General features: G+C 32.9%; 1 protein-coding gene across 1 annotated transcript in view; it reads right to left on the minus strand.

Annotated features, from left to right (window-relative positions):
* Positions 1-24,262, minus strand: part of LOC139488815 (integrator complex subunit 10-like) — a 195,579-nt gene that overhangs the window by 10,612 nt on the left and 160,705 nt on the right. Inside the window, exons 14-16 of the mRNA XM_071274746.1 lie at positions 22,357-22,536; positions 11,859-12,021; positions 8,907-9,003 (exon numbers count right to left, since the gene is read on the minus strand). Of these exons, the coding sequence (XP_071130847.1) occupies positions 8,907-9,003; positions 11,859-12,021; positions 22,357-22,536 (440 nt within the window). The remainder of the gene's footprint in view (positions 1-8,906; positions 9,004-11,858; positions 12,022-22,356; positions 22,537-24,262) is intronic.

Raw genomic sequence — 24,262 nt, forward strand, 5'->3', positions numbered from 1 at the left:
CAGCATATCAAAGAACCCCAAGATTTCAATTTTTGTTGAAATCAGACTAAGTTTAATTTTGGACCCTTTGGACTTTAGTGTAGACCAATTTGAAAACAGGACCAAAAATGAAGAATCTACATACACAGTTAGATTTGGTATATCAAAGAACCCCATTTATTCAATTTTTGATGAAATCAAACAAAGTTTAATTTTGGACCCCAATTTGGACCAACTTGAAAACTGGGCCAATAATCAAGAATCTAAGTACATTTTTAGATTCAGCATATCAAAGAACCTAACTGATTTATTTTTTGTCAAAATCAAACTAAGTTTAATTTTGGACCCTTTGGACCTTAATGTAGACCAATTTGAAAACGGGACCAAAAGTTAAGAATCTACATACACAGTCATGACAGTTAGATTCGGCATATCAAAGAACCCCAATTATTCAATTTTGATGAAATCAAACAAAGTTTAATTTTGGACCCTTTGGGCCCCTTATTCTGTTGGGACCAAAACTCCCAAAATCAATACCAACCTTTCTTTTATGGTCATAAACCTTGTGTTTAAATTTCATAGATTTCTATTTACTTATACTAACGTTATGGTGCGAAAACCAAGAAAAATGCTTATTTGGGTCCCTTTTTGGCCCCTAATTCCTAAACTGTTGGGACCTAAACTCCCAAAATCAATCCCAACCGTTCTTTTGTGGTCATAAACCTTGTGTCAAAATTTCATAGATTTCTATTAACTTAAACTAAAGTTATAGTGCGAAAACCAAGAAAATGCTTATTTGGGCCCTTTTTGGCCCCTAATTCCTAAAATGTTGGGACCAAAACTCCCAAAATCAATACCAACCTTCCTTTTGTGGTCATAAACCTTGTGTTAAAATTTCATAGATTTCCATTCACTTTTACTAAAGTTAGAGTGCGAAAACTAAAAGTATTCGGACGACGGACGACGACGCCGACGCCAACGTGATAGCAATATACGACGAAAATTTTTTCAAATTTTGCGGTCGTATAAAAATAGTATTTGTTAAATTTAAACATAATGATGTTTGCTGTAGATGATTCAAACATCAACATGCAATACTTTAATTTGTAGGTCAACAACTTTCAAAGTAAACAGGAAGTCCGAGGGGCTACATGAAATCGGGAGAGAAACGATCTTTTCCATTTTTTTCTGTAAAACTCTGTTTTGAGCATCTTCCTCCAATTCAGGAGCACCTCAATTTATGTCCTAATTATCCACTAAAATAAACACTTAAAATGTGACATTTAGTAAATGATAAATAGTCTTCCATTAAAACTAAATTTTGTGTACCAACATAATCATTGTAATAGTTACAAAAAAAATTACAAATGTTGCATTTTGTAGTTTAAACCTATTTATTTATGAATTTTACAAATATTTCAAAATGTAGGATTTGGAAACAAGCTTCACACAGTTTACATCAATCATATTGTTATTTTTATTAGTACCTGTATCCCTGTGATGAGAGATGTAACTGGGAACTTTTAACAATGGAAATTTAAAACTGAATAGATTTTACATTCCTAACTTTCTTAAGAAAAAAATTAAAAATCTTAGAGTACTGTCACAAAAAATGGCCCTAGCCTGCAGTTCAGTCGTACATTATTAAGATTTCAAAAATAATTGTAGTTGTTGTTAAATGACAGAATTCAACTAGTTGAATTTTAGATAATTAACTATCAACTTTAATTGAATGTTTAGATTTAGAAGATGCAGATCTCTTCCATTGGTCTAAATTGAATCCTAAAGTAAAGAAACGAAATTACATAAAACAACAATTGATTCCAAAAGTGTCAACCTTCCACATGATCTAGCTGTTCCTTTTTTTTTCATTCTTTACATGAAGACTATCAAAAGATACCCCCCCCCCCCCCCCAAAAAAAAAATGAAATAGAAACAAGGGCCGTCTTTCCCCTCAGAGCTATTCAGCTCTTTGATTAAGACATATGTCTTATACATTGTATCCATTAGAAGCAACAAAGAAAGGTTCCTGCACAATGCAATGATAGTAGCAATACGTTAAAACACATTTCAATTACCCAGCCTAAAAAATAAGCTTATTTAAGTACAATGTCCGCCATGTTGGATTTTAACCGGAAGTAGGGTTTCTGAAGACATCTAATCTATTTCATTTATCCAAAAGTAGTGAAAAACAAAGGTTTATACCAAAGATTATGATAGTAGCATGATAATAACACATTTTTACACACTAGCCTTCGATATTGGGCTGATTTAAGTATGATGTCCACCATTTTGGATTTTACCGGAAGTGAGACATTTTTTTCAAATGCCTCCCTATCTGAAATAAAAGAGTAATAGCTGAGGAAGGTCTATGCCAAATTTCATGCTTGTAGCAGGATGTGCACAGTTTTTTCACAAAGCCGCCGTACTATAACCATCAACCAACTGGTGATGGCATCTGTAAAACTTGAAGGGTTGATTTCAACTTTCAAACTAGAAACCCTTCGATAGCTAGCTCCTTTGTAAGCAGCCCAATACCAATCATGGAAATCATGATAAGAAATGCAAACTCTGCAATATCATATCAACTGGGAGATATAGACTCCATAAGCAGGTGTTCTGGGATGGTGTCACATAGAAATTTCACAATTGGGAATAAAAATCCTCCTTTTGTTGTTAATTTTTGTTCTGAACCCATCCTCATTGTCAACTTTTAGACATACTTGATTAAAAATCTTGTCTTACTGATAATTTTTCTTTTATGTAAAATTTCTCTCTTTCTAATATGGTCAAAAGAAATAAAACAAAAATAAGAAAAATAAGAAAAATAATGTATTGTAAAAATAGTCCTGGAGTTTGATGATGATATCAGCAAATTATGTCTTATTTGCAGTTCTTGTTTTGTTGATTATTTATGCTATTTTAAGTTTCTCTGTATCTAATATAATCTACAGTTTGCATTATATGAGGCATATAGAGAACAGGATTTGTAAATTTGTAAAAATCCTGTAAAAAGACAATTTTGGTGAAACTGAACATTACATAGATTATTTCTGTATGATTACATTTCTCTATCTTAAGTTAGAAGATTTTCAAATAATACACAAAACTTGTATTTAACCCTTATGTCCTATTAAGACAAATATTAAATAACACATATAGAGACGTCTGCAATCCAGATTTGCTACCAACAATTTGTCGGTACCTCATAAGGAACATTCATGACACGTTTGGTTTCATTCCATTCAGTTATTCTCTAAAAGAAGACATTTGTATGTATTGTCCATTGGGTCCTATATATATATATAAAAGAAGATGTGGTGTGATTGCCAATGAGACACCTCTCCACAAGAGACAAAATGACACAGAAATTAACAACTATAGATCATCCTATATCAGACAAAGTCACATGCTGGAGACCATCCTGGATGATTGATCAACTACAAAGTAATAACACTTGGTCAGCACCTTAAGATGAACATTTGTGTTATGTTTGGTTTCATTCCAGTCAGTGTTCTCTGAAAGAAGACATTTGAAAGTATTGTCCCTAAGGTCCTATGTTAAACGAAGTCCCCTACTGGTGGCAATCTAGGATGATGGATCAGCTACAAAGTACCGTAACAAAACTTGGTCCGCACTTCATAAGGAAATTCATGCCATGTTTGGTTTTATTCCATTTAGGGGTTCTCTAAGTTCAAAATATAATAAACAGCTGCGCCATGAGCGCATGATGCGCCCGACGTCTGGTGTGGAAGTTTAATGCAATAATCATAAATAGTTTCTGAGAAAGTTTTAAGCAATAAACATATATTGTTTTTGAGATACAGCAGGACATGTGAAAACCCCCCCTCATTTTTTATTTTTTTTTTACAAAAAACTAAATATCACTAAAATACAAATTTTGAATCACAAAAAAGTATACAAATCTTAAGATTGATATAACAAAGAAGTGTGTAAAGTTTTAAGCAATAATCACAAATTGTTTTTGAGATACGACGTGACATGTAAAAAAAACCTCCCCCTTTTTTACAAAATACTCAATAACTCAAAAATACAATTTTCAATCATCACCAAAAAGTATAAAGATCTTGAAGATTAATATAACTAAGAAGTGTGTAAAGTTTTAAGCAATAATCAAAAATCGTTTTTGTGCGACATGTGAAAAAAACACACCCCTGTTTTAGTTACAAAGTGCCGTAACTCAAAAAGTTTAAATTTTAGATCATTTGACCAACATAAGAAACAACTTTATTAAGTTTCATGAAATTTAGATGTTGTTCTCAAGTTATGGTGTGACATGTTTACGCTGGACAGACAGACGGACAGACAGACAGACAGACAGACAGACAGACAGACAGACAGACAGACAGACAGGCAGACAGACGGACGGACACCGGACATTTGTATACCATAATACGTCCTGCCAAATTTTTTGACGGGCGTATAAAAATTCAATGACGAAGGGTCACCTGATTCTTCCTTTGATTTTGAAAATCATGTAAAAAATGACTAAAATCATGACAGGTAGGCTAATTTTGGTTTAACATTGGCCCTGTAATTTAATCAAAAAGCAAAATACTTTTGTTAATTCATTGAAATTGTAGAAAATGACTTTATAAGCACTATAACTCCAACAAGATGTTAATTTACAATTTTGCTAGTGTTGACTTATGTTTATATCTTCTATACTTTTTGCAGTTTATAGTATATCTCAATCTATAAAGATGTCAGCTCTGAAAATGCATGTATTAAGGTCTTCATGAGCACCTCATAAGGAAAATTTAAGCCATGTTTGGTTTCATTCCATTCAGTAGTTCTCTAAAAGAAAACGTTTGTTTGTATTGGCTGTAAGGTCCTTATTTAAATGACGTCCCCAGCTGGCAGCCATCTTGGATGATGGATTTACTACAAAGTTATAACACTTGGTCAACACCTCATAAATAATATTCTAGCAATTTTTGATTTCATTCCTTTCAGTGGTTTCTAGCAGAAGTTAATAAAATGCTTTGCTGAGCACAGCCTGATACGACTGCAGTGGTCGATCCTTGAACAGTTGGGGCAAATTTGGTCACAATATTGAAGCTTGATGCTGTCTGAATTTGGATTGTGATCAAATTTTTGACATTATATAGGTTTTTGACACAAAATAAATATGGTCAAAGATCTTACAAATCTATTGTGCAATACTGTGCAATTGAAGATTTCTTCTTGAAACTTTCCAAAATCGCAATGTGAAAAATTTTGAAAAAAAAATATGAATCCCTTAAAAAAATGTAAACACACCCCCACACAAAACCCCTCCTTGGAGCAATAACCCCAAAACTCAATCACAGCCTTTCCCTTGTAGTATAGAACCTTGTAGAAAAATTTCAGAGGGATCCATACACTTAAACACTTAAGTTATTGTCTGGAAACTAGAAACATTCCTCTTTTTGGCCCCTAATTCCTATATGTTTTGGACAATTAACCCAAAACTCAATCCTAGCCTCCCCTTTATTGGAACATTGTGGTACAATTTTTAAGAGATCCATACAATCACACACATGTTATTGTCTAGAAACAAGAAAAATGCTTGTTTTTGGCCCCTTTTTGGCTCTTAATTCCTAAACTGTTGGCCCCTTAACCCCTTAAATGAATCCCAACCTTCTACTTGTGGTTTTAAACATTGTGGTACAATTTCAGAGCAATTAAAATACCTATACACAAGTAATTATCCTGAAACTAAAACTAGAGGCTCTAAAGAGCCTGTGTCGCTCACCTTGGTCTATGTGAATATTAAACAATGGACACAGATGGATTCATGACAAAATTGTGTTTTGGTGATGGTGATGTGTTTGTAGATCTTACTTTACTAAACATTCTTGCTGCTTACAATTATCTCTATCTATAACAGTACTTTCTGTGGAAAATGTTATTGAAAATCTTCAAATTTTAAGAAAATTGTTAAAAATTTACTATGAAGGGCAATAACTCCTTAGGGAGTCAATTGACTATTTTGGTCATACTGACTTATTTTTAGTTCTTACTTTGCTGTACATTATTGCTGTTTACAGTTTATCTCTATCTATAATAATATTCAAGATAATAACAAAAAAACAGCAAAATTTCCTCAAAATTACCAATTCAGGGGCAGCAACTTAACAACCGATTATCCAATTCATCTGAAAATTCCAATATAGAAAATTGATCGTGACCTGATCAACAATTGTACTTCCTGTCAGATTTGCTCTTATGCTTTGGTTTTTGAGTTATAAGCCAAAAACTGCATTTTCGCCCCATGTTCTATTTTTAGCCATGGCGGCCATCTTGCTTTGTTGGCCGAGTTACCGGACACATTTTTTTAACTAAATACCCCAATGATGATTATGGCTAAGTTTGGTTAAATTTGGCTCAGTAGTTTCAGAGGAGAAGATTTTTCTAAAAGATTACTAAGATTTACGAAAAATGGTTAAAAATTGACTATAAAGGGCAATAACTCCTAAAGTGGTCAACTGACCATTTCGGTCGTGTTGACTTATTTGTAGATCTTACTTTGCTGAACATTATTGCTATTTACAGTTTATCTCTATCTATAATAATATTCAAGATAATAACCAAAAACAGCAAAATTTCCTTAAAATTACCATTTCAGGGGCAGCAACCCAACAACAGAATGTCCGATTCATCTGAAAATTTCAGGGCAAATAGATCTTCACCTGATGAACAATTTTACCTCAGTCAGATTTGCTCTAAATGCTTTGGTTTTTGAGTTATAAGCCAAAAACTGCATTTTACATCTATGTTCTATTTTTAGCCATGGCGGCCATCTTGGTTGGTTGGGCGGGTCACCGGACACATTTTTAAAACTAGATACCCAAATGATGATTATGGCCAAGTTTGGTTCAATTTGGCCCAGTAGTTTCAGAGGAGAAGATTTTTGTAAAAGATTACTAAGATTTACGAAAAATGGTTAAAAATTGACTATAAAGGGTAATAACTCCTAAAGGGGTCAACTGACCATTTCCGTCGTGCTGACTTATTTGTAAATCTTACTTTGCTGAACATTATTCCTGTTTACAGTTTATCTCTATCTATAATAATATTCAAGATAATAACCAAAAACAGCAAAATTTCCTTAAAATTACCATTTCAGGGGCAGCAACCCAACAACGAAATGTCCAATTCATCTGAAAATTTCAGGGCAGATAGATCTTGACCTGATGAACAATATTACCCCCCATGTCAGATTTGCTCTAAATGCTTTGATTTCCTTTTGTGGTATTGAACCTTCTGAAAAAATTTCATAAAGATCTATACACTTAAACTAAAGTTATTGTCCGGAAACCAATGTGTCTTCAGACGACACAGACAACGACAACATCATACCATTATACAATTCCAAAATATTTTTGCGGTCGTATAAAAATAACAGGAATGTGTCCAAAGTACAGGGATGCCCCACTCGAACTATCATTTGAACTTCAACTTCATCAAAAACTATCTTGACCGAAACTTTAACCTGAAACTCCCACTTTCATTTTCTATGTTCATTGGACCGTGAAATTGGGGTCAAAAGACTAATTTGGCTTTAAAATTAGAAAGATCATATCATAAGCAACAAGTGTACTAAGTTTCAAGTTGATTGGACTAAACTTCATCAAAAACTACCTTGACCAAAAACTTTAACCTGAAGCAGGACAGACGGACGCACGGATGGACGCACGAACGGATCAACCAACAGATGCACAGACCAGAAAACATAATGCTCCTCTACTATCGTAGTTGGGGCATAAACTAGAGGCTCTCAAGAGCCTGTGTTGCTCACCTAGGTCTATGTGCATATTAAACAATGGACACAGATAAATTCATGACATAATTGTGTTTTGGTGATGGTGATGTGTTTGTAGATTTTACTTTACTGATCATTCTTGTTGCTACAATTATCTTTATCTATAATGAACTTGGCCCAATAATTACAGTGGAAAAATTTTGTAAGAATTTACAAAAATTTATGAAAAATGTTAAAAATTAACTATAAAGGGCAATAACTCCTTAAGGGGTCAATTGACAATTTTGGTTATTTGTAGATCTTATTTTGCTGAACATTATTGCTGTTTACAGTTTATCTCTATTTATATATATAATTTTATTTATAGTGCAACCTGATATAACATTTATAATAATATTCAAGATAACAAAATACGGCAATAATTTCCTTAAAATTACCAATTCAGGGCAGTAACCTAACAACGGGTTGTCCGATTCATCTGAAAATTTCAGGGCAGATAGATCTTGACCTGATAAACAAATTAACCAAGTCAGATTTTCTCTAAATGTTTCGGTTTTTGAGTTATAAGCCAAAAACTGCATTTTACCCCTATTTTCTATTTTTAGCAGTGGCAGCCATCTTGTTTGGATGGCCGGTCATGTTTTTTAAATTAAATACCCCAAAGATGATTGTGGCCAAGTTTGGATTAATTTGGCCCAGTAGTTTCAGAGGAGAAGATTTTTGTAAAAGATTACTAAGATTATGAAAAAATGGAGGAGAAGATTTTTGTAAAAGTTAACGACGATGCCAGATGCAAAGAGATGAGAAAAGCTCACCTGGCCTTTTGAGCCAGGTGAGCTTAAAAGAGGATTTCAATTTTCCATATTGACTTTTCCATTTCTGTGTAGCAACATTGCAGCATTTAATAAGATATTTCAAGGCTTGATTTCCTATCATGATTTTTTTATTGAAGCTTACAAGGAAGCCATTGCATCATTGATCCCAATATTAGTTTTGAAATCATGCACTTTAAAATTATGGACTCCTTTGACTTTTTCTTTCTTGCCATGTTGTTTTCTTTACTACTGAAGGACCTTTGGTATCTTCTCCCTCCATTTCACATTTTGGTGAGACAACAGAGGAACTTTGTAAAATATTACACCTCAATGAAAATACTTACTGGGCAATAATCTTTGTACTGGTTGGCAATATATCTAAACTGACTTTCCCTCCTTCTATGGACTTCAATAATGCTAATTCTTCTAAAATATCAATATCTGACAGTCAAGGATAAACAAAATTTCTAAATAAGCACTGGAATGACAAAAGGTAAAAAATCATGCAAATCAAAAGGGACATTACTTTGACCTATTCAAGCCAATTTGATAAACTTTCAGGAAAAAGTATCACAGCAAAGATGATTTATTGTACAACATTTGCAAAAATGTCCAATTTTCTATTGATAAAGGTTCATAACTCTGAAATGAAAATATTGGAAATGATTAAAAACAAATAGGAGCTTCTTATATCAATCTTTACTTTATATCATAGATATAATAGCCATTATATCAAAATTTCATTACAATTGGTTAAAACAAATTATTGTTTCCATACACAGTGTTGTAATACAAACAGTCTAATGGACTGACTGATGGCAAACTCTAAACCATAAAACGTCATTTTAACGAGCCTGTGTCGCTCACCTTGGTCTTAGTGCATTAAACAAGACACAGATGGATTAATGACAAAATTGTGTTTTGGTGATGGTGATGTGTTTGTAGATCTTACTTTACTGAACATTCTTGCTACTTACAATTATCTTCATCTATAATGAAATTGGCCCATTAGTTACAGAGGAAAATATTTTGTTAAAAATTTACAAAATTTATTAAAAATTTTAAAAATTGACTGTAAAGGGCAATAACTCCTTAAGGGGTCAACTGACCATTTTGGTCATGTTGACTTATTGGTAGATTTTACTTTGCTAAACATTATTGCTGTTTACAGTTTATCTCTATCTACAATAATATTCAAGATAATAACCAAAAGCGGCAAAATTTCCTTAAAAATTACCAATTCAGGGGCAGCAACCCAACAACTGGTTGTCCGATTCGTCTGAAAATTTCAGGTCAGATACATCTTAACTTGATAAACAGTTTAACCCCCATGTCCGATTTGCTCTAAAAGCTTTGGTTTCAGAGTTCCAAGCCAAAATCTTCATTTTAACCCCTATGTTCTATTTTTAGCCATGGTGGCCATCTTGGTTGGTTGGCTGGGTCACTGCACACATTTTTTAAACAAGATACCTCAATGATGATTGTGGCCAAGTAAGGTTAAATTTGGCCCAGTAGTTTCAGAGGAGAAGATTTTTGTAAAAGATTACAATAATTTACGAAAAATTGGTAAAAAATGACTATAAAGGGCAATAACTCCTTAAGGGGTCAACTGACCATTTTGGTCATGTAGACTTATTTGTAGATCTTACTTTGCTGAACATTATTGCTTTTTACAGTTTATCTCTATCTATAATAATATTCCAGATATTAACCAAAACCGGCAAAATTTCCTTCAAATTGCCAATTCAGGGCAGCTAGATCTTGACTTGATAAACAATTTAATCCCCATCAGATTCGCTCTAAATGCTTTGGTTTCAGAGTTATAAGCCAAAATCTACATTTTATCCCTATGATTTACTTTTAGCCATGGTGGCCATCTTGGTTGGTTGGACGGATCGTTGGACACATTTTTTAAACTAGATACCCCAAGGATGATTGTGGCCAAGTTTGGTTAAATTTGGCCCAGTAGTTTCAGAGGAGAAGATTTTTGTAAAAGTTAACGACAACGGACGCCAACACATGCCAAGTGATGAGAAAAGCTCACTTGGCCTTATAGGCCCGGTGAGCTAAAAAAGGGCATATAAAATAACAAAATTTTAAATTGTTATTATCAATTAGAGATCTCTCTCCCACATGTCAATCCAAAGAGGGTTAAAATAGTCCCTAAAATTTACTCTTTGTTTTAATCTGGCCAAAAAACTACAAATTTTACATTGAAAAGGCTGCAATAAATCATTTAATACAACCTTACTTCTTTAACATAACATTATAAACTAGACATCATTCAGATGGGTGCCATCAAAGTGGGCCTGATATGAATAACTTGAACATAAGACATGAGGTTGTCAACTGATACGCAAGTTTTTTACCTTGCCCTCTGACCTAGGAAGTTGTACAAATATTATGAAACACCCTCTGGAATTGGTTAACATATATGTCAAGTATAAACTTTGAAATCATAACGGTTCTCAAGATATAGAGCCGACACAATCTTGATTATAGGACTTGGGGTCAACTAAACCTAAGATTTTGACCTTGACCTTTGACCTAAGAAGTTGTACATTGTACATACATTATGACACACCCTCTGGTGTTGGTTAAGTAGTAACTTTGAAATCCTAACGGTTCTAAAAATAGAGGGCACTCAATCTCTACTTAGGACATGAGGTTGACAACTGAAACCCAAGTTTTTTACTAAGACTTTCGACGTAGGAAGTTGTACAAACAGTATATCACACCCTCTGGTGTTGGTTAATATACATGTCAAGTATAACATATGAAATTATAGAGGTTCTCAAGATATAGAGCGGACACAATTTGTTACGAACTGACTGATAACTATAAGATGAAAGCTATTGTTTGAAAACTATTAGGTCCCAAAATGCATAAAATCATTGTTATTGACTACTTTTTTAAAATAAGTTGACTTTGATGCCTAAAATTTACTTTTATGAAGAGATTTGTTTTTCTTAGCATTAAGGTTAAGAAAGAAATTGTGGCCTTTAAGAAATTGTATAATACAGAAGAAATTCAGGCTTTTTTGGGGCTTGTGAACGTTGTACTTTGAATCATCATTCAAAGTGTTGAAATATAGACAAATAGATGGACATAACATCATTTAATTGTACTATCGTATACCATAATACCAAATATTTTTTTCTGAAATCTTTAATTAAATCTGACAGAGTGCTTTTTAAGTGAATTAATATGAAAATCTTTAAAGACTAAATTTGTAATAACACATGCCTAGGTTCTAGGTACCCGTAAACTAAAATTTGAATTCATAAAATGGATACTAATCACATAATTAAAGAAAAAGTTGTATGTTAAACTGCCTTGTGCTTTGATCTTTTGCATCACTTGATGAAACAAATCTGTATGTTTTGGCCAATCATACTGCAGCAATATAATCATATGACCCAGTGCCATATCATCACATTTTCCTGAAAATATCTTCTCCTGTAAAAAAAAAAAAATATCTAAATATTCTATCATATTCATTTATGAGTCTTCATTTTTGATTTTCTAAATGTGTCATTTTAGATCTTTTATTGCTGTTACTTAATTATGTTAATTAAATTATGGCACAGGACGTTTCATAGGACATTTGTGCTTTTTGCCAGGGACATTTGCCCGTTCAAACTAGAGGCTCTAAAGAGTTTGTGGCTCATCTTGGTCTATAATACTATATGCATATTCAACAAAGACACTCTCCAACATTATAGACTAGAATAGAATTCTTAAAAAAAATTGTCTGTGAAAATGGGGAAAAAAGTCTAATTTGGCATTAAAATTAGGAAGATCATATCATAGGGAACAGTTTTTGTGTACTTGGTTTCAAGTTGATTGGACTTCAACTTCATCAAAAACTACCTCGACCAAAAACTTTAACCTGAAGTGGGACAGAATGGACATACACACTGACGCACAGACCAGAAAACATAATGTCCATAAATGGGCCATAAAAATACTCATTTAAGGGCAATCACTGTTTTAAATAGTGTCTACTAAGCAATATTTGACTTGAAAGTAGATTTTGACTTGATAATCATTTTTCTGATTTTAAGTGTCAATTTATCTTTTTATAATTTTTATCATATAAGGCAAAATGCCAAAAAATGGTGAAAACCATAATTAATGGGCAATAACTTGTCGTCAGATGATTTCCTCTATATAGTCTTAATTGTAGTTCTTAACTTGTTGATCATTTTTGCTTATTTAAGTTTCTATTTCTCTATTGTAATATTTCAGGCAAAAATTGGTAAAAATTGTCATCAAAGGGCATTCACACAAATAAGGCATTGCATTTTTTTGGTACAAAATGACCTCATTTTGTTATCCAAATTGTGGTTAATAAATACAATTTTGTTCATACATTTTTTAATTCGATTGCTTTAATGTCAATGTTATCATTAACAATGTTTCAATATTATTATACAAATTGTTTATCATATTCTATCAAACAAGAGGCTCTCAAGAGCCTGAATCGCTCACTTGTTAATTTTTGCTTAAATCTTCCATCAACTTGATTTTGCTTTTCAATATATATTAATGAATGGCTTAAAAATTCGATATAAATATGATCTTTGTAGCGGTCATATTTTCTTCTGCATTTTACCCCTATGTTCCATTTTAGCCATAGTGGCTATGTTTCTTGATATACAAGTAAACAAGAATGTGTCCATAGTACACGGATGCCCCACACACACTATTATTTTCTATGTTCAGTGGACTGTGAAATATGGGTTAAAACTCTAATTTGGCATTAAAATTAAAAAGAGCATATATCATAGGGAACATGTGTACAAGTTTCAAGTTGATTGGACTTCCAACTTAATCAAAAACTACCTTGACTAAGAACTTCAACCTGAAGGGGAACCGATGGACAGACAGATGAACAAACAGACGGACGATTGAACGGACGGATGAACGAATGGACACACAGACCAGAAAACATAATGCCCCTCTACTATCGTAGGTGGGGCATAATAAAATAGAAAATTTATACTAGATACTCAACTCTTTCAGCCCAAGTTTAGTTGAAATTAATTCAGCAGCTGCAAAGGAGAAGAATTTTAACTAGATGAACAAATTATGAAAATTTCTTGAAAGGGCAATAACTCCAATAGACTATTTTGATCATAAAACTTATTTTTAGGTCTTACTTTGCTGAACATTTTTTCTGTTTATCATTATTAATATTCAAGATAATAACAAATAAATTGCTTCCAAGAGCGCAGCTGGATACGACCGCAGATGTTCAACCTTGAACAGTTGGGGCAAAAATGGACACAATATTCACGCTTCATTTAGGTCTGAATTTGGATTGTAATCAAATATTTGAAACATAAAAGGTTTATGACACAGAATAACTGTAGTCAAAGAACTTAAAATCGGTAATATGATTTGAATTTATATTCCATTTTTTGCTTTTGTGCAATACACTATGCTGTTGTGAATTGAAAACAATAAAAATAAATAAATACAGTAATTAAAATTTACCCCAATTTTTTGCAAAAAAAAAATTTGAAGAAATTTTCTTTTTAATTTCTGAAATCTTGAGGAGAAAAAACTGAGAGATCCATACACCATAAAAAGCATTAATTTTTTGCCATTGAATGTGTTTTTCATAAATTATAAAAAAACAATCCGAAGAAGGAAAATCGAGATTAAAAAAATCATGATGATGATCGTAACTTCGTCTATAGATGATCATAACTTTGACTTGTTTTTATAAAAAGATGATCGTAACTCAAAATTTATGAATGTTTTGTTTTTACAAAATGAACACCCTATTTAGCAGTTACGAACAAAAAATAAAATTATCATGATTTTAAAATTAAACAAAGAATAAATGAAAACCACTATTCTAAAAAGAAATGACATAAGGGGATTAGCAGACTTATATGCAAATGTCCTCAATATTATTTTCTTATGAGTAATTTAGTTATAACATTCAAAATGGATTTACGTTGATATGAAGTTGATATAAATATCATTTTCATGATACAGTTTAAGAATACAGGCCAAAACTAACACTTAATAAAGTAAAGGAAAGCATGAAGTTACATTATTTTGATGACTTTCTATCAGTTTTAAATTGTTGCCTGGCCTTTTTTTTTTTTAATCAAACTATGACTATTAAACATTGGTAGACTACAGAGCCAGACTTAGAGGGAGGGTCAAGGTGCTCGCATCACCTTTTTTTGTGGGGGAAATTTGGTTGATTGTATAATGGGCCTACTCTTAGGCAGCCAGTCCCCCATCCCTTTATGAAAATCTCGATACGCCATTGGACTACTGTTACCTATATTTACCATGGGTTGGCTATTTATGTAAAGTGTGTGTGTGTTGGGGGGGGGGGGGGGGGATGAAAAAAAATCTATTTTAACAAACTGGTCATTAATATGAACTGTCCAATATCTTATTTATATAAAACATATGAAATCAATATAAAGTTGTTAACCCCCAATGCATTTTAATATTGAACTAGATAAAAAATAAATACGAAATCCTGAGAAGTCATAACCATTTGTGCACTTACCAATAGGACGTTACCCTCCCCTCAGTGATCGTTCCTCATTATTATCACAATATCAGCTGATAACGTACATTTTCTCGCATACTAGACAGCTATATTTGTCTTTATTTATCAGAAAATGCTTCGTTGGAACAGACAGTTACGATCATCTTAAGTAAAAGTTACGATCATCGTTGATACAAATTTGTAAGGGTTCCGCGGAACCCAGTGTCTCGCCTACTCTTTCTGTTTATCACAAGCTCAACAAAAATGAGGAAACAAATCAATAAAATATTCCTGTTGTAACTATCTTTTGATTGTCCGAAGCTTCTGTCCAAGTTTGGTAAAAATCCAGGATAGTTTATGTAATAAATGTTTAAAAAATTTAACTGCACACTGAATGTAATGTTAACTAGAAGAAAACAAAATTTCCTTCTAGATACATTTTGTACTAGCTTTTGATCATAAACAAGCTTCTTTCCAAGTTTGGTACAAATCCAAAATAGTATAAGAAAGTTATTAAAATTTTAAAAAGTTAAACCACAGAGTGAATGTGTTGTTTCGCAGCAAATCTAAGTCACTTTAAAAGTAAAATACAAAAAAATAGATTTATTTTTTTACAAAATTTCCTTCTAGATACTAGCTTTTGATCATAAACAAGCTTCTGTCCAAGTTTGGTACAAATCCAAAATAGTTTACGAAAGTTATTAAAATTTAAAAAAGTTTATAACCACAGAGTGAATGTATTGTTTCCTGGCAGAAAATCTAAGTCCATTTAAAAGTAAAATACAGAAAAATGGATTTTTTTTTTACAAAATTTACTTCTGTATACTATCTTATGATCATTAACAATCTTCTGTCCAAGTTTGGTACAAATCCAAAATAGTTTACGAAAGTTATTAAAATTTAAAAAAGTTTATAACCACAGAGTGAATGTATTGTTTCCTGGCAGAAAATCCAAGTCCATTTAAAAGTAAAATACAGAAAAATGGATTTTTTTTTTACAAAATTTACTTCTGTATACTATCTTATGATCATAAACAATCTTCTGTCCAAGTTTGGTACAAACCCAGGATAGTTTAAGAAAGTTATTAAAATTTTAAAAACTTTAACCACAGAGTGAATGATATTTCCCGGCAGAAAAACTAAGTCCATTTATAAGTAAAATACAGAAAAAATGGAATTTTATTTTTACAAAATTTACTTCTGGATACTATCTTTTGATCATAAACAAGCTGCTGTCCAAATTTGGTAGAAATCCAGGATCGTTTGAGAAAGTTATTCAAATTTCAAAAACTTTAACCACAGAGTGAATATTTGTGGACGCCGCCGCCGCCGACACGGACGACGGAATGTAGGATCGCTTAGTCTCCCTTTTTCGACTAAAGTCGAAGGCTCGACAAAAATAAATAAAAGTTACGATCATCATCGTGATTTTTTGTATCTCGATTTTCATTCTTCTTGTTGCTTTTCCATCCGGTCCGAAAAAATATTTCAATGGCAATGCTTATAAAGATGTTTCTTGACATGATACAAATCTGAAAATAAGCTGTTAAAGTGGAGAAATCAGCCCTATAAAATATCCCTATATTTGTGTCCGCCATATTGTGATGATCGTAACTGCAGTTACGATCATCACGTTGACACTGGTGATCTGTCCTGACTGGTATTTTTAGCCCACATTTCAAATAAATCTTCTGATTTCACTTTTTCAATTCTTGACTGAGGTGCCTGTTCATCAATTCTTGACTAAGGTGCCTGTTCATCAATATAATTCTTATTGATTTGCATATTAAGAAATACGTTGATATGATTGGTCAAAAGGACTTCTGGTAGTTGTTCTTGACGTTGTTTATTTTTTCGATAGACGAGGTTGACCGAACTTCTTTTCGTAATTAATGTAAACAAAATGGTGGCGATAATAACACAATCGTGCTCGACGTTAACAAAATTTATTTTCACTCCTCGTTAATTGTTAAATTAAATAATGAACACAAAATGTTTCATTTGAATGCTAAAAAGAGTGTTTCTTGTTTTTTTTTTTTTATCAGTTAGCAATTTTCATGGAGTACATATGTTTGCATTAACCAACAAATACATCTAACCTTGAAAAAACAACCGGAAGTGACATTGTGTAAACCGGAAGTAGCTATTTTTCGTACTTTATTAATATAAAAGTATATAGAACCAGATATTTTTGGAATCAGTGTCAAGTAAATATTCAAATAGTAACGGAAGTACCATTTTTCAAACCAGAAGTAACAAATTATCTCCCTTATAAAAAACAAGAGGCTCTCAAAAGCCTGAATCGCTCACCTGGTAAACAATGCCTTCGGCCATGTTTTTTGACGAATTAGAAAAAATCACACAAACTTATTTTATACATCCTACTGATCATTCAAAAGAAGTTTGGTTGAGTAGTTTTAGAGGAGAAGATTTTTTAAAGTTAGCAAATATGATGAACAAATTGTGAAAAATTGTCATTAAAGGACAATAACCCCTTAAGGGGTCAATTGACAATTTTGGTCATATTAACTTATTAGTAGATCTTACTTTGCTGATCATTTTTGCTGTTTACAGTTTATCTTTATCTATAATAATATTCAAGATAATGACCAAAAACTGCAAAATTTCCTTAAAATTACCAATTAAGTGGCATGCAGCAACCCAACAATGGGTTGTTTGATTCATCTAAAAATTTCAGGACTGATAGATCTTGACCTAATGAACATTTTTACCCCCCATGTCAGATTTGCTTTAAATGCTTTAGTTTTTTAGATATAAACCAAAAACTGCATTTGACCCCTATGTTGTATTTTAAGTAACGGCAGCCATGTTTTTTGATGGATCAAAAATCGAAGCACAAACTTTGTGCAGGATAATCTAAGGAACAATCTAAGTTTCATCCAAATCCATTCAGTAGTTTCCGAGGAGAAGATGTTTGAAAAATTGTTAACGACGACAGACGACGACGGACGTTAAGTGATGAGAAAAGCTCACATTTCCTTTTATGAAAACTGCTGAAAGCATTTTTGAGTTATTGTCCGAAAACTGGATTTTAATTTTTTTATTTTTAATGAATAAAACCCTGTAACTCAGAAACGTAAAATCAACAATTTTAAAATTCAAAAGGGAGTTCATGTCAATAGATATAAACAATTCACCAAATTTCTGCAAATTGGTGAAAGTGTTTTTGAGTTTTTGTCCAAAACTGCAGAATCACCCTTTTTAATGAACATAAAATGCTTTGCTGAGCGCAGCCTGATACTACCGCAGAGGTGGAACCCCCCCGGCGAGAAGAAGTTCATGACTTCATGAACTATCATGAATGGTTCGTGAATGTTCATGAATGGTACATGAAAATTCATAAATAATTCATAAATGAAGGTTCATGAATTTAATTCATGAACTGTTCATTAAAAGTATTTTATGAATGTTCATGAAGTTTTGATGAATCACTAGCTGCTCATAAAAATTCATGAAATGTTCATTAAAAGTATTTTATGAATGTTCATGAAGTTTTGATGAATCAGTAGCTGCTCATAAAAATTCATGAAATGTTCATTAAAAGTATTTTATGAATGTTCATGAAGTTTTGATGAATCACGAGCTGATCATTGAAATTCTTGAAATGTTCATCTGTCATATGCATGTGTTATGAATAATAGATGATTTAGTAACTGGTAACACTGCGTGTGGGACTGTCACTGCTGTTACTGGTTTGCTGCAAGAAGGTTTTTTTTACTCTTCCTTTCCCTAAACTGCTAAAGATGTAAATTCTGATTTTCTCCAAGTTCACATATGTGCCTTTCTATTAATTGTCGTCCGGCATATAAATAACTTAGAAAAATATCAGATCAATGATAGATAGGCCCAACGACAGACGTTTCTCAACGTATGTACAATGTAAACAAACCTTGACCTCGTGGTTTTAATCGTACTGAACAGTTCGGCCCTAAAAATACCTTCCAAGTGAGTCCACTTGTTTATTCACATGCACCATGTGCCGTTTAAACTAAAGATTTTTTTTTTATTATACTTAATAAAACTGCATATTAATAAATATTTGTTTGCGACACCCTTGATTTATTTTCATACTTCCGTTACGGCACAGATCAACTTCTGGCCGATATTATCTGGGGCGAGATTGTCACAGTCTCAACGTCAGCGTAAGTGCACTCTTGGGTAATACGTCACCAAAATGGAGATTACGCTGATGGAAACACAAAGACATTTCCAGTCAGAAAGATTTCAGATAAGTGCATTACAAATTTAATTTAACATGACAGACATGTGTATATTATTATAAAATATAATTTGTTGAGGAAATATAATTTTTTTATGGTTTCTTTGAGCAAAGCAACATCAGAAAGTCTGAAAGCATATTTGAAAATTTATTTTTAATTATATAAACAAAATGAATAATTGTTTCCACATATGATTATTGGTAGTTACCTAAAATTTATAGTTTTTGAATTGTTTGAATTGTTCTTTTGTGAAAATAATAAGTAGCCAGTTTTTTTAATCTTCAGGGGATAAAAAGGGGGAGGGTTTTGAAATGAATTTGATTCATTAACAGCTTCAGATGTAGTGTATAAACAGGCAACAACATTTCAATTGAATTTTATTGCTTTAAAACATCTAGAACAATTGATTCTTTGTGGATTTTTTTTATACTTTTAGGGGATTGAATGATTAAATATCAAACTGGAGCTGCCAGTTTTGATAGTAAAACAGATTCCGTGGAGATTTTAGTTACATTTATTCAGCGATTCTACTTGGAAGAACAGAGACAACAAAATATTACAGAAAGAAGCAGAAACTTTACATGTATCCTTTTATATTATTATATCTGACGCATAGTTACTTTAGTTTTAATATTGGGTGGGTACAGGTGCAGATCCAGCCATTTTAAAAAAGGTGTGGGGTTCAAACTATGTACTATAAACCCTTTCATATGCATTGATCTTGCTAAAAAAGGGTGGGTTCCAATCCCCCCAGAATCCTCTCCTTGACAGTAATTTACCCCTGTGAGATGATAATGAATAATTCATGAATATGCATGAACATTTCATGAACTGTTCATGAACAGATTTCATGAACAGTTCATCATATCTTCATGAACATTTGATGAGCAATCCATGAACTGAAAATCGACAGTAATGTTCATGAACTTTAATGTTCATGAACAATTCATGAACAAGAAAGGTTCATGAACATTTAAATGTTCATGAACAACAATGATCATGAACCCTTTCTTGTTCATGAATTGTTCATGAACATTAAAGTTCATGAACATTACTGTCGATTTTCAGTTCATGAATTGTTCATCAAATGTTCATGAAGATATGATGAACTGTTCATGAAATCTGTTCATGAACAGTTCATGAAATGTTCATGCATATTCATGAATTATTCATTATCATCTCAAAGGGGCCTGAACAGTTGGGGCAAATTTGGAAGCATTATTCAAGCTTGATACTGTTTGAATTCTGAATGTGATCAAATTTTTGACATAATATAGGTTTCTTACACAAAATAAATGTGGTCAAAGATCTTACAAATCTATTGCGCAATACTGTGCAATTGAAGATTTCTTCTCGAGACTTTTCAAAAATTTGAAATTTTTGAAAACAAATATGAATTCCTAAAATAATTGGAAACAAGCATGTGTCCATAGTACACGGATGCCCCACTTGCACTATCATTTTCCATGTTCAGTGGACCGTGAAATGGGGATCAGAATTCTAATTTGGCATTTAAATTAGAAAGATCATAGCATAGGGAACATGTGTAGTTAGTTTCAAGTTGATTGGAGTTCAACTTCATCAAAAACTACCTTGACCAAAAGCTTTAACCTGAACTTCGCACTATCATTTTCTATGTTCAGTGGACTGTGAAATTGGGGTCAAAACTTTAATTTGGCATTTAAATTAGAAAGATCATATCATGGGGAACATGTGTACTAAGTTTAAAGTTGATTGGACTTCAACTTTATCAAAAACTACCTTGACCGAAAACTTAAACCTGAATCCTGGCGAACGTTACGACAGACGAACGGACGTACAGATAAGAAAACATAATGCCCCTCTACTATCGTAGAGCAATTATCCCAAGACTTAATAACATCTTTTCCTTGTGGTAAGGAACCTTGTAGTACAATTTCAGAGAGATCCATACACTTAAACAAGTTATTGTCTAACTAGTGTGCACACGCTGAAATGTCTCGCCTTCTTTAATAGTCCTAAATCTAACCGTCACAGACATGTACAGCTAACAATTCTGCCATACAATAAATATAGTTGACCTATATGCTTATAGTTTAAGATAAACAGATCAAAGCAAAAAAACTTAACACTGAGCAATGAACCATGAAATGAGGTCAAGGTCAAATAAAACCTGCGCGACTGACATATAGATCATAAAATATTTCAATGTACCAAATATAGTTGACATATACCTAGTATTAGAAAAAAGACCAAAACTCAAAAACTTAACTTTGACTACTGAACCATGAAAATGAGGACAAGGTCAGATGACACCTGCCAGCTAGACATGTACACATTACAATCATTCCATTCACTAAATATAGTAGACCTATTGCATACAGTATAAGAAAATCAGACCAAAAGACAAAAACTTAACTATAACCACTGAACCATGAAAATGAGGTCAAGATCAGATGACACCTGTCAGTTGGACATGTACACCTTACAGTCCTTCCATAAACTGAATATACTAGACCTATTGCTTATAGTATCTGACATATGGACTTGACCACCAAAACTTAACCTTTTTCACTGATCCATGAAATGAGGTTGAGGTCTAGTGAAAACTGTCTGACGGGCATGAGGACCTTGCAAAGTACGCACATACCAAATATAGTTATCCTATTACTTATAATAAGAGAGAATTTAACATTACAAACAATCTTAACTTTTTTTTCAAGTAGTCACTGAACCATGAAAAGGAGGTCAAGGACATTGAACATGTGACTGATGGAAACTTTGTAACATGAGGCATCTATATACAAAGTATGAAGCATCCAGGTCTCCCATCTTTTAAGAAGTTAGCTAACGACCCCGCTGCAGCTGCCGGATACTATCCCTATGTTGAGCTTTCTGCGACAAAAGTCGCAGGCTCGACAAAAAACCTGCAAAAATGTAGTTAACTTCTGCAATCTGTATAAATGATACTGGTAAGTCTGGATTAAGCTTTCTCATGTTTTACTGATATTTCCTGACAAATGGAATGCATTCTCTTATTAACCTTACCTTCAAAGACGCAACTAATAACTTAATACAATATGGAAAAATCTGTGATTCTTTACACAACGTTAACACAAGGTGGCGTGAACAGCCTTCAGGAACATTAATCTGGGATTGATCTGTTATGTTGCTTGGAATACTGTCTTGCAATCCTGATATTGTATCTAGCACCAGTTCACAGACTTTCTAATCAAATATAAAGCAAATAAAACTTCACATTTAATACATTACAACTCTAACAAACATCACTTATGAAAGTCATCATATAACACATTTTACGACAATATATATGTAAAATAAGGCGAATTGGTAAGAAAGATTGCCAACGAGACACATATCTATCAAAGACCAAATGTTGTAAATGTTAGAGTCTATAGGTCACTGTACAGCCTCCAAAAATGAGCAAAACCCGTAAATCAAAGCAAACTAAAAAAAAGACCTGACATGAAAAAATATATAACAATGAGAAATTAATAAATCAAATAAAATTCAGTTGAAATTTAGGAGCTTGACTCATCAGATCAATGTAAAGTTCAATTAGCATATAATAGTACTCATGATACTGATAGCTAGTTCAAAGCAACTGTCAGTAACTGCAAGTACTCTAAGATCTGTACTTATTGTTTTGTTTGTTGTGGGAATATATAAATTTATCACATATTTGTTACGAATACGTCTGGTTTTGCATATGCAATAACCTCAAAATTGCCCGGGGCAAAAAAGAGCATATTGATATTGTGCCCTGATTCTAAATGATGTGACGTCACTGCGTCCTGAACGATACGTTTGTGATAAAATGTTTAAGATTTTACCTTTTATCTTTCATTAAATTGTTATAATTGACCCTTTTTCTCTTTTCTGCAGAAATTTAATATGTGATAAAAAGATTATAACATGTCTTTTCCATATTGGCCCTGGTATCATCCCTCGACCCATATAGGCCCTCGGCTAAAGCCTCGAGGCCGATATGGGAGTCTCAGGTTGATACCAGGGCCAATATGGAAAAGGGCATGTTATAATCTATACGTACAGCCACGTCCAGTCTGTGTTTTTTTTAGTTGTTTTTCTGCTTTGTATCAATCAAATTGAGAATGGAAATGGGGAATGTGTCAAAGAGACAACAGCTCGACCACAGAAAAAACAACAGCAGAAGGTCACCAACAGGTCTTCAATGTAGCGAGAAATTCCCGCACCCGGAAGCGTCCTTCAGCTGGCCCCTAAACAAATATATACTAGTTCAGTGATAATGAACGCCATACTAATTTCCAAATTGTACACTGAATATACTATACCTATTGCTTATAGTATCTGACATATGGACTTGACCACCAAAACTTAACCTTGTTCACTGATCAATGAAATGAGGTTGAGGTCAAGTGAAAACTGTCTGACGGGCATGAGGACCTTGCAAGGTACGCACATACCAAATATAGTTATCCTATTACTTATAATAAGAGAGAATTTAACATTACAATCTGATTTGTAAAGCCTTTTCAACTGATTTTTATAGTTTGTTCATATATTGTACTGTAACACCACTGTTCTTGGTTAGGGGGAGGGTGGGGGGATTAGCAAAAATGTTTAACCCTCCTACATTCTGTATGTGCCTGTCCCAAGTAAGGAGCATGTAAATTCAGTGATTGCTGTTTGTGGGGTTGCCTTTGGTAACTATTGTGTTTTCTATTATTTTTTACTATTGTTTTCAGGTACATGTTACTATGGGTTTAGTTAATATATAGTTTAGTAAAGACATTATAATAGACAAAACAAGTGAAACTACGAGCTACTGCTCACTGATGATACCCCCGCCACAAGTGGATAATATTAATAGTGTAAAAATATGCAAGTGTTCGGTAAACAGGAAGTTGACGTATAAATGTGGCAACTCATGACTGATCTTGGCAAGAAGAAG

The sequence above is a fragment of the Mytilus edulis genome, chromosome 9, assembly GCF_963676685.1.
Source record: "Mytilus edulis chromosome 9, xbMytEdul2.2, whole genome shotgun sequence".
Classification (NCBI taxonomy): Eukaryota; Metazoa; Mollusca; class Bivalvia; order Mytilida; family Mytilidae; genus Mytilus; species Mytilus edulis.